The sequence below is a fragment of the Empidonax traillii genome, unplaced genomic scaffold (genome assembly GCF_003031625.1).
Source record: "Empidonax traillii isolate 1590-97213 ecotype Southwest subspecies unplaced genomic scaffold, ASM303162v1 scaffold446:size905785, whole genome shotgun sequence".
NCBI classification, from domain to species: domain Eukaryota; kingdom Metazoa; phylum Chordata; class Aves; order Passeriformes; family Tyrannidae; genus Empidonax; species Empidonax traillii.
The window spans coordinates 57689-69791 of NW_020955639.1; the positions used below are offsets into that span (position 1 = coordinate 57689).

At 38.4% G+C, this 12103-nt stretch overlaps 1 protein-coding gene across 4 annotated transcripts in view; it reads left to right on the forward strand.

Moving 5' to 3' along the window:
- Positions 1–12103, forward strand: part of CCNY (cyclin Y) — a 53409-nt gene that overhangs the window by 433 nt on the left and 40873 nt on the right. Inside the window, exons 2-4 of one of the 4 annotated variants that reach the window (XM_027894885.1) lie at positions 3453–3527; positions 8097–8105; positions 9266–9300. In XM_027894885.1, the coding sequence (XP_027750686.1) occupies positions 3461–3527; positions 8097–8105; positions 9266–9300 (111 nt within the window). In that variant the 5' untranslated portion in view covers positions 3453–3460. Of the gene's footprint in view, positions 1–3448; positions 3528–8093; positions 8106–9265; positions 9301–12103 lie in introns of those variants that run through there. The other 3 variants (XM_027894884.1, XM_027894887.1, XM_027894888.1) reach the window with 3 other exon arrangements.

Consider the following 12103-nt stretch of genomic DNA (forward strand, 5'->3'; position numbering starts at 1 on the left):
ACAGGGTATCAGACTGTTTAGATGCTTACAGGTAGTAAATTATATTTTGCATAACCTTACAATCTTTGGGGGGGGGGAGAGGGAGGGGAGAAAATTTGATCTCTGAACTAGGAAAAGATGTAGAAAAATATTCCAAATCTGCTTAACTTGAAAGAACATCTACAGTGAAAGTGAAAGATTTCTGGTTTGGGCTATCTGTGAAACAGGGTTTTTGTTTTTTAAAAGCTGATTTTGGCATGCTGGGTAACTGCTGGAAATAGTACCCACTGTAAGTCTTTCCTTTGAGGGCTATGATGAGTTACAGAGCAGTGGAGAACATTTTTGTGCAGATTTCAATAATTGAAATTCTGGCTCTCATTTTCCTTTCATTTGAATAGTTGAGCATTGCTTGAGTGAGTTTAAATCTCTGACTATTTTGTTACAATGGGTAAACCTTTCCTATTATGGCTGGTTTTCATGGTAGTTTTCAAATACTAGAAAGAGCTAGTAGTAACACTAAAGCAGTATATTATTTTCTTTAGGATGGAATTAACCTTTTGGTGGATAATACTCTTTGGTGATGAGTTACTAGCTTCAGATATTTGTATATCTGCAGTTTGATCTCTTCTGTAATGTGATTTCTAGTGACAGATCTGTAAGAATTTGTTGCTATGTTCAAAAAGACATTTATTTTCAAGCTGTACAATGACTTAAGACATCTAAGAACAACCAGAGACTGAAGTCTTACTCATATGTTATGAAAATTCATGCATCCTAATACTCCTGTGTACCAGCAGTGGTGGCCTACAGTGTCATGGTCTCACTGGTGGCCTGTGGGGTGCTTGGATTTCTCTAATGCTTTTCCTTGGAGGAGCTGGGAGTGGCTGAGTTGCAGATACACACCAAACAATGCTTTCTTCTGCCTGTAAGCCCACGAGACCTGTGCTGTTCCTCAGAGGGAGGTGGGGAGCCAGCCTCTCTCAGCAGCACCTGTCCACTTCTGGCCCCCTTGTGCTGGGTCAAACAGGCTTTATCATTCCCCTTACCCACGTTCTCCTCCTCTGATTTTTGTTCAGGCAGTTTGAGAAGGACAGATGGATGTGTTTGGTGGTTGCTGTTGCTGGGGAGGATGTGAGAGAAGGGATGTGGAGGGAAGAGGACGTGTGGTGCTTTGTGGGGTTCAGTGGTGGGAAAGAGCCACAGTTGCTCCCCTGGCTTTGGGCAGCTCCTCTCCCAAGATGGTTCAGAATCCCTGGACTGGCTTCTGCAGCTGCTGAGATGGGGTTTGCTGGCCTTCTTTCTGCTCCTGTCAGAAGAATAATAGCTTTTCTGAAAGACAGACTTTTAAGTCCTCTGTTGGTTTACTGCTTCTGCAAAATAGCCTTTTGTAGCACAGGAATCTTAAAGAGATCAAACTTGACTGCAAGATGTAGCAATTGTTTTTTTCTTTCTTTTCAGCCCTCCAAACAAATTGTGAGTCTCTACCAGGTTGTTATTACTCCTTGAACAGATAATTTTCTAGGCTTGAAGAAATAAAGTGCTTTTCTGTTTTCCATTGTTTTGTAAGCTGGATTCAATTTCATGTTGCTGGTCCTATTTTACTGAGTGAATTTGCACTGCTGTACTTTGAAATATTTGCAGGAAAAGTATCTGTAGTGGTTTAAAAGTGGGGGTTTTTATGGTGATGTATTGTACTGTTTCATAAAAGACGAAGAAGATGATAAAAGACAACATATTTTGCATTTTTAAATGCTGATTACCCTTCGCTTAATGAAAAGCATCTTGAATTCAGCTTAATGGAAAAACTGAAATGGAAAACAGTCTTTACCAGCACTATTTCTGTGGGTGATTATTTTTTAATTCTATATATCTAAGTGAGATGCAGAGAGTAACATGAAAACATTCTAATTCACAGTCCTTTGAAGTCAGAACTCCTAGCTTAAGATGACATTCCTAGGATCTTCTCCAGACTTGTCTGGGGTTTCTAGGAGTATCAAAATGGCTTTCCCTTTAAATTCCTAGATTTCTTTTCTTTTGTGGCATTGATGATAATAATAATAATAAGACCCTTTGCAACTGAGGAATTTTACTTCTGTGTTTCTGGGTTTTTCCATGTAGGAAAGAAGATCATGTTTTTTCCAAAAGTTATGCCCAGGTAGCAGCAGCGTGTCAGGCTGCTCATCTCACGGGCTGCAGAATGCAGAGAGATGAAAAGAAAACCAAAGGAACGTAAAAGGGAAAAATATGAACAGAAAGCACATTTGTAGAGAGGTGTGTGGTCAGGAGAAAAAAGCAGGGAAGTGGAAGACTGTGATGGATGATGAAGGAACAGAGAGAATTTGACCCCTGGACGAAATGACTTTGTTTTGTTTTCCTAAGACCTGGGGCTTAATTTCCAGTTTTGCTGATCATTCACTGAGATATGAGATCGAGAGAATTGTAAAAAGCCTGGGATAATCACAGAAGAGAAACATAACAGTGCTCATATATGGTCTCTCATAAATGCCTGCATCAAATGCAAGAGAATGTGTATTTGGAAATGAAGAGAATGTTAAAGTACTAAAGTTGAGATAGCCACTCTGGGAGAGCAAAGAAATGCAAAAAGGTAATGCACTATTTTAGTAGCATGTTTTCCAGTGGATGTAGGCATGTAAGCTTTGTCAAATTGATAGCAAAGTGGAATTTGGGAATAAGTAAATTCAGTGGATTTTATGCTTGATAGGGAAAATAGCATTCATAGAAGTTTGTATAGTGTATAATAGATTTCAGTTTTTAGCCTGGTAAACATTTTTTAGGACTGATTTGTTGTTGGTTTTTTTTTGGTTTGTTTATTTCTTTGTGGGGGGTTTGTGGTTTTGTTTGGTTTTTTGTTGTTTGTGTTTTCCTTTCTTTTTTCTTTTTTCTTTTTTTTTTTTTTTAAGTTGTTACAGCAAGAAATACGTTAATCTGTGAAAGTTCCAAGTTTTTCTAACCCTGACCATTTAAAACACTCTGGCCTAGGTTTGTTTACATTCAGTTGCAGTAACTACTTCTTTTAATCCTGTCTAATCTTGGAAAGCTGTCTATCTTTGGAGGTTTTGCATTTGTTTGTAATACTTAATTCTTCTATAAGTACATACCACAAGCTGTGTTCCTGTGCTAAGCATTGGCTTTGGGGCATGGTGGGAAGAAAGTGATGGTAAATGGGAAATTCCTGATTTCATGTGTGCAAACTTCTCAAGCTGCTTTATCTGTCTTAATCCAAAAACAGCCTTAGAACTGAAGTCTAATCCCAAAGCTGTGTTGATGCAAATGATTTACATCCCAAAAAGAACCACTTGTGTGAGGAAGGATAAAAAAATGGGTCTCAAGATGGATTTTGTTTTACAGTAGCTGCTTAAGTATGTAAACTTGGTCTTATGGAAAAAAACCAAGAAAATCTGGGCATGCTGTTGGATAATCATAAATGTTTTTGTGCTGTTCTTTCTTTCCAGATTTGAACATGGAATTCAACCCATCAGATCATCCACGGGCCAGTACAATATTTCTCAGTAAATCACAAACAGATGGTAGGTTACTGAATTTATTACAGTATTTGCTCTTGCAGTTATCTGGAAACCCTTTTTTAGCATGCATGTGATAGTCTTTTAATATATAATTGCCCCCTCCTCCCAAAAAAGAGGCATTTACAGGCATCATGTTAAGAGTTTAAAGTGGTCACACCTTTAGTTAATTGTTTTGTCAGACTGATAGTACAAATATGGATAAAGATTAATATAATTATATTGCAAAAATATTTTCCCTAAATAAAAAATTTTCTGTGTATCTGCTTCTTGGCTTGTTTATTTTTATTTTTTTTAAATGCTGAACATTAGACCAAGCATCTGGTGAATGTGTGGAAAGTATTTTTTTGAGAAAATATCTGTTTACATCAGCTAAGAAGACAGTCCAGAGTTTCTCTGATATAGGTGATGCTGTAAATGAGCTCACTACTAGACTTTAATAACAAAGTGACTCCCATCCTGCCCAAACTTTCTCTTTTCTTCCATTATGGATTTGATATAATCATACATTTGGAGTTTGGTTGATTTTTTTTATACATAGACAAAACAATCTCTCTGAAATTACGTCTGCTAAACAAGCCTCCTGGTAGAGTCAGTAGAATAGAAACCATTTATTCTGGCTCTTTCATTCCCTGTTAGACATGTATGACATGTTGTTTTAGAAGTAGATGAATAATCGATGCAAAACACATTATTTTCTGTGAAGACTTTCAAAGCAATTTCTGCATTGTAATCCTGACTGTTCACTGTGAATTCTTTGTCCTCCTTGTTGCTGCCTGTAAATGCCGCTTTTGATTTACATAGTAAATAGCAGTGTCAAACACATCACTTGAAAAATAATGTAGTTTTCACTTACTGTATATTTTTTGCTAATTTTTGAGTATGACTAGAACAAAGAGGATATACATTTAGGCCCTAATTGAAGAGTTGATTATGTGAGTACCTCCTTTGCCCTTCAGACTGTCCTTCTGAATTCAGCCGTGGTTCTGTCAGTGCCTCATTATATGGCTTTGGATGTGATTTACCATACTAATCTGGTTTGGTAGTCTGTAAAATGAGTGTGATAATATTTCCATAGTACCTTGCATTATGAAGATTTATGTCTATTTTATAGAGATTTTGCAGTGTTCTGAAACTGTTTAATCCCATATGGATGCTACTTATTTCTTGTTACAGCTTGTTGAAGGAAAGGACAAGGTAGACCCAAGTCCAACAACTAAAATTTTGACCAGACCAGATGTTTATTCTTTCTTGTAGTAATAGTGGTTCATTTATTGCAGTATGGAGTTAATATTGAGCATTTTATAAAAAATTACAGTTTACACTCATGCTAGAGTTGATCTATGAAGTTTTGTTCTAGTTTAAGTAATATGAATAACATATTTTTGAATAAGAACAATGAATTTAGTGAAGCGCTATAGTAATGTTATCAATGGGAGTGTAAGATCTGTTCAGCTGTCCTTCATCACACTGGAAAAAATACAAAGGCTATTTTGTTTGTACAAAAGAAAAAGGATTCTGCAAACATTTATCTACTGATGTATTGCCAAGAACCACCCCATTCTGGTGGGACAGTTCACAGTCGTAAGCATTTTGCTTGGCTGTACTTTGGGCCCCTTTTTGAACCAGCTGAGCTGTAGGAGTTACTGCACTGTTCAAGGATGTTGCCTAACACCAAAATGCAGTGAAATGCTTGTGAAGGGGAAAATAGAAGGGGTTTTTAGGGTGTGAAGGTTTGTATTCTGACAGCCTCCTGTGGAGTCTGTGGGACCCCCAAGGCTTTTTAAGACCACGTAGAAGAGGAGAGCTGAGCTGGCAATGTTGAAAACACCTTAGGCATGTAACTGCCTTGCTCCATTCCTTGTATAGCATTGGGCTGGTAAACCTTCCTGTTGACTGTAAGTGAAAATATTTATATAGATAAGACCTGTGGACATCTAAAATACACAGAGAGTCAATGGCATCAGGATTCTAGGTTTCATCCAGGATCTGACTGTGACTGTGAGCGTACCTCACTTGGTTTTACAGTGGGAAGTGGCCACGTCCATCACTACGTGCTAGAGTGACTTGGCTGCGTTACCTTCAGGCAGTTCCATGTTTGGCTTTCTGGTAGCCCTGCACTCTTTCAACCTCACTGGTAGTTTTTTAGTGTGTCCTGTCCCAGGAGCTGTGCTTGTCCTGGATGTGATCAACACGTAAGTGAAGAGCAACAAGCTGATTACCCCAAATATAGTGAGACAGGACATGGCAGCTCTGTCTATTACGTGGTCTCCAATTCCCTTTGTTCTGTGTAGCCTGAATGCCATGCTAAGCATCTAAACTGTCCTGTCCCTATTAGTCAGTAGTGTGAACGCATCCTTAATTACCTGAGCATTCAATGAATCTGTAGAACAGTTAAAGTCACAATAAATATTAATTCCATTCCCAGGTAAAGTAGCTTTTCTAAATGTTTCCATGTCTTTGTGAGAATTTTTTAGGTGCTGAATCATACATGAGGAATTCTCCCTTGTTTAGGGAGCTATTAAAGAATATTACCTTTTATGTCTTTAACTTCTGTGAGTGCTTTATACAAGTTCTCCCTCATTCGCTGAGCTTGGCCTGTAAGCTGGGTTGTCTAGATGACTGGAAAACCATGCACTGTTTAGTGTGTGGCTGTGATTAAGCCAGGGTTTCCAAAACCTTAGCACTCCAACAATGTAACTTCCTTTCCTTTATGATGGCAAGGAGGCAATGGTTGCCCTTCCAGGGTGCTGGTAATGGTCTTTCCTGTCCCTAGGTTCCAGGAGTCCACCTCTCCTGATTTAGTTTGGCCTCTACAACGTTCAATGTACTGGCTAAATTTTGCAGTATCAGTGCAACAATGGACTTCAAACAAAGAGAATTTTGAAATTCTGTTTATATAGGGGGATAGAACTGGAGTAAGCTGCATTTATTCTTTAGTGTTAACTAGGACCAGTCTCCTTATATGAAGCAAAAAGAAAGGAGTTACCAACTCCAAAATGAGAGACGTTCTTGCTGTAGTCCTCTTATCTTTGGTCCTGATATGGTTAACGTTAGGACAGTACAGAAATTACACAGTGAAAGTTTTTATTACAGCTCAATGAAAAATACATACATATGTGCACATGCACACATGTGCATCCATGTGTGTGTGTGTATTCCCTCTCTCCCTGTAATTTCAGGATACTTTCCTACTATTGCAAAAGTTCAACAATAACAGTTGACAGTGCCTGCAGCAATAAGAACAGGTCACCGACCTTAGAATGAGGAAAACTAAGACAATTTGGCAGCATCTCAGGCTCCACTTCCATTCCAACTTTCAAGTTTTAAAATGTTAAAAGGAAAGTAGAAGTTTAATTGTTTAAATTGACTTCAAATCTGTTCACTCCACGTCATCAAAACCCCGTGCGGAAACCCCAAAAGCCTGGAGTTGCAGTTAGGAGTTTATGTTGCAAAGTGTTGGTTAATTCTGACTCAAAGGTCTGTTCTGCTGCAGATCATACTGAGCTGTGTGAGCAGTGCAAAGCCTTTTTGAACTGACTGAAGCCAATGGAATTACCTCCTTACAGTCATTTTAGCTTGGCAGGAGTAGCATTTTGCCTTGGGCAATAATTGGCTTCCCCTTGTTTAAAGGGGAAATTGTGGTCACAAAAGAGAGTGGTTGTGACCAAGTGGGTTTCTACTGTGCCCAATTCCCCACTGGCAAATGTTCTGGAGAGAGCTGAGCCTTACACTATGTCAGAGTGAGCTAGAAGCACAGCTGCCTTCTTGTAGTTCCTCATCCAAGAGTCCAGGCTGAATTTTTGTTATATGGGGAAAATAGGGAGAGGAGGTCAGCATGATGCTTGGAAGGATGTGCAGCACAAGAAATACTTGAGGCAGAAAGTGAGGGCTGTGTATAAATATGTTAACATATTTTTCTGGAGACTCAAAATAGCAAATGGGATTGAGAAGTGAGTAATATGCTTACTTTGGGAAATAAACGATTGTACTTTCATGGGGAATTGAATAATGGATACAAGATAAAATACAGAAGAAAAAATAAGGGGGGGAAAAAAGGGAATTAAAGTGGAATTTGGAGTGCACGTGCAGGCTGTCTTTATAGGATTTTGTCCATAAGAACTTTTTATGTGGTATAATTATTTATTGTTAAAACACTGTTAAATACTTAACTGTGTTCAAAATTTCGCAGTTCATAGGTGTTAACTTTGAATTATATACTATATTAGATTTGCACACAGCTTATCAGAATTGTTTACTGCCTGTACATTGCAATATATGATACTAGATAAATACTTTGGTTATTCTTAGAAGTATCTACCATCGTTTTTTTGTTTCTCTTTAGATGACTTATGCCTCTTGCTGGTGATAAATGCACTGTGTGGAACTTAAGTGTAGTGCAGTGTTTTAGCAGTATTTCAAGCAGTTTAACTGTTTCCTAGATTATCAGAATTTTTCCACTGTTCCTGTTTAATTCTGTTTCTTATACAATGTCCGTAATTGTGGATCTGAGCATATTCTAAGTGACATGGCTAACATCTGTCATGTGTGATTCTCCTTTCTGCTCCCTGGGAGGAAAATTATGTAAGGATTTTTAAAAGTTTTTTCTTATTTTTTTAATTTTCATTTTATGTCTGCATTAAACACAATTATTTCACAGTATTCACACATAGAGCCTTGTTTATGTGAGATTGCTTGCTTATAATAAATCACAAATAATGGCTTCGCATCCAACAGGGAATGGACAGGCTATTCCACCATTATGAACACTCTTTTTTTGCTGAGTGTATTGGGTTGCATAGCTTTCAAAACATGGTGCACCTAAGTGCATTTAATCACCTACAGCATGAAACCATTATTATTTTAATCCTGCAGTTTGATTTATGTGTTAGTTGCCTCCAGACTTGTATCCTAAATGCTGTGGTATTTTCACTGGAACAGAGCTCCGCAGGCTCTCTATGGGGTGAGTTAATTGGGGAAGTGCTTTTAAAAAAAATTAAATAGAATATATTTAATCAGCTGTAATAAGCATTTACCTGACAATTAAGAGTCTATGCATCTATCTCCCTTGTTGTTGCTGTTTACTTTCTGACTATTTTGGCTAATTGTGGCTTTGACTTGCAACCATTGCTTGTGGTGATTGATTCATACTCACCAAAGTTAATACATTTTCATTGTTACATCCAACATGAGTAGTAGTTTCAGGGTTGCAGCTGATCATTATAGAAGACAGTGGTGTAATATATATGGTTTCAAGGCCCCTCTGTGGGAGTTAGTGCACAGTAAGCTATAGTGAGAATTTGCTAACTCCGTGGTGTAGCTGTTTAGGTGCTCTCCTACCTGCAAGGGAGTGTAGGCCACCTAGCAGCAAGGTACCTTGCAGGAAGGCACTGGTGGCTCAGGAGTACCCACACAGAGAGAGCTGGTGAAGGATGGCTAAGCCATTGCTAACTTGGACTGTAGCTTACTGCATATTAACTTTCCCGTGCGGACCAATGCCTGGTGAAGTACCCAAATGGACAAGAATTTTAACCCATCACCACACTAGTGAGCATAAATGCCTTTATGCATACAAATATGTGTTCCTTCTGTGTTTGCTATATGAATATACTTGGTTAGTGCAAAAGCGATTATAATGTTGCACATAGATAGTCTCCTGTTCTTTTTATTATAAATGGTGTATAAGAAGCCTAATCGGGAAAAATAGTCATGTAATATTTCTATCATATTTTGTGTTTTTGCAGTGAGAGAAAAACGCAAGAGTCTCTATATAAACCACGTAAGTGAAAATGCCTCGCTATGCAGCTTTCTCCTTGTTGTCTATATTATACAGTAAATAAGAGTTATGGCACATGATTTCCATATCGCTGAGCGGGTGCTGATGCTTCACATATTTGTTCTGCATCAGGACCCAGAAGTGTAGGTCTGGGGTGTTGAGTTAGTGCAACAAACCTGTTGGTTTGAAGACAGTTTCATGCTCACAACCAGTGTACGAAGGTGACTGGGAAAAAGAGCTGCACACATTAGTATAATTTTTAAAATTATTATGGACGCTCTCAAAACTTTAGATTACATTTGTATGCAAGTTTGCATTGGCAGAGAACTGCAGCACTTGATATTTACACAGTTGTTCTGAAGTGCCTGATCACTGTTGATGCGATGTAAATGTGGATTGACATGTGGTACATGCTGAGAATGAAGATGGGGATTTGATATGCTTATGTACCCCTGGGCATTTTTCAATTCAATTCTCTTCTGTTTGAATCAAATTCTTGGTGAAGCTGAGGGTAAATCCCCTGTAGCTTGTTTTGGGTACAGGACCAGGCCCTTTGTCTCAGTTAGTATTGTTTGTACTGCTGAAGCACCTGGAACCAGGATGGTTTCAAGTATGGGAAGCCTTATTCTGAAATATGTGGAGTCATGACTCAGTAAAATTGAAAAGGGAAATAACCAGTTGTCTACCAGGTGCTATTTGCCTTTAAGGTGAAATGAAGTTCTTAAGTTTTTCCCTATCTTGAAATATAGACTGTCTTACAATTTTTAAGCCACTACAGCTGCTGAAACAAACAGATGTGGTTTATAACCTCTTCCTCCCTTTGTGCTGGGGCAGATGTTTGTCTAGCTCCAGGTAAACTGGATGGGATCACAAACGCAGGTAGATTCAGCTGAAAGCTAAAGTGGGGCTCCTGAATGTGATTCACTCCAGGGCTTGCACCTGCAGAAAGGGAAGGAGCCATGAGGGTGGGAATGAACTGCTGAGTGGGATGAGAAGACGGGACTGCATCACTTGTTGGCAGAACTGGTTTGTGTTGAGTGTTTTTGAAAGTACTGCCTGGCTTCAAAAGCAAGCTGAGATTTCCAGTTTCCCAAGAGTTAAGATTTGGAGAAGTCATGAGATACTGTGAGGCTTATAAAAGCGTTAAAGTTGGCCCCACTGGGTTACCAGATATTTTTTGTGCCTACCTTCTTTTCTCCTGTAAAACATTTCCATTGTTTATAGTGCATGTGAGGGTGGTTTGCAGAGCAATTTTCCTGTTATAAAATCACTTGTAAAGCTAATGCACTGGGTTCCTGTAAACTTAATAGTGTGTGCTCAGTAATTTCCAGCATGCTTTTTCAAAAAACCCTCAAACTTGAAGGTCTAAATGAAAAAAAAAATGAGTCTTTAGACATTGTAAAGCAAAGTATTAACTGAGTTTCTGTGACAGTCCACCTGTCATGGATGAAATTCTCATGTGTTCTGAATCATTTCATATGTAAAAGATGTGGTCTGTGTTAGGCAGGCTGCGAGAGGATTCCTCCAGCAGATCGAACAAAGATGTCTATTGCAGATGCTGCGGGAAGCACATGTTGCAAACTCTGGTATAAAGTGTTCTTAGGCAATGCTGGACATGTTACAGAAAAGGGAAGGGTGATCACTGAGCAGTCTTGTTGGGAGCTCAGTGTAGCAGCTTATGCAGCTGATACCCTGAGCACTGCACCTCTTCTTAATTTTTGGTTGGTTTGTTGTTTTGGTTTTCCCCCCTCACCCTAAATATCATTCAAAGCATCAGCTGAGCTTGTGGTAGTGTGAACTTCCCTCAATACCCTGGTTTACTGCTCCCATAAGTCTGACTTCTTTGTACTTATAAAGTACTTCTTCTGAATTACAAAGCTAAAAATAACCTTTAAGAAGCTGAAGTCCTTTTTCTGTGTGTGTACTTACAAGTCAGTTAAGTTTTTTAGACAATACTGATAGATAAACTATATTTTCAAGCGTGTCCTCTGATATTTAAGTTGTTCCTTCAGCACATCTGAGAGTATTCATTCAGCACCTCCTAAATTTTCAGTCTGCTAAAGGTAATGCACAAACCGTTGATCATTTTTGAAGGGGTAGCTGTGGCTTCTAACTGGCAACTGTGTTTAGATTTTCAGACTTCAGGGAACCATTTTCCTAGACCAACTTGTTGGAAGAAATTTAAGGAATTAGTTAGATTTAACCATTTTATGTGACAAATGGTGGGTTGTATTTACATGGTGAGTCTGTGATAATACCCTGTTGGTTGATCAGTTCTTTTCCACTGTTACTCAGTGTGTGCTAATGCATTTGGAACAGGAGCTGTTGCCACTCATCTGTTTCCCTGTTGATGTGAAGTGCTGGGTCCCACATCTGCTCTGGAGGAGACATGCCAGAGGACATAAATTTTGGAGTGTTGTTTTGTCTTTCTCTTACAAGAACTACTCATCATAATATGCAGCACTTTTCTGTTGTTCTTCCATAGCGTCATCTTTTTTGTTATTGTTATTTTTTATACTTATTCCCCTTTTGTGATAAATAACCAAGATGAGCAACAAAATATTTTTATCCTTTTCTGCAGCATCTGCACAACGGGTTATTTTGCAGAAAGAGTTGTATTTCTCCCGAGTGATCAGGATGGATGGCTAGCAAGAGAACTGTCAAGAAAAGCTTTACTTTTTCTTTCCTAGTAACAGATGAGAACAGTAGTTTCTACAAAAACAGTTTTGAAGTATTACCTATTAAAAAAAATAATTTATATTGACTTTTATATTTATATTTATTATGAGGGGATTGAGTCCATCAT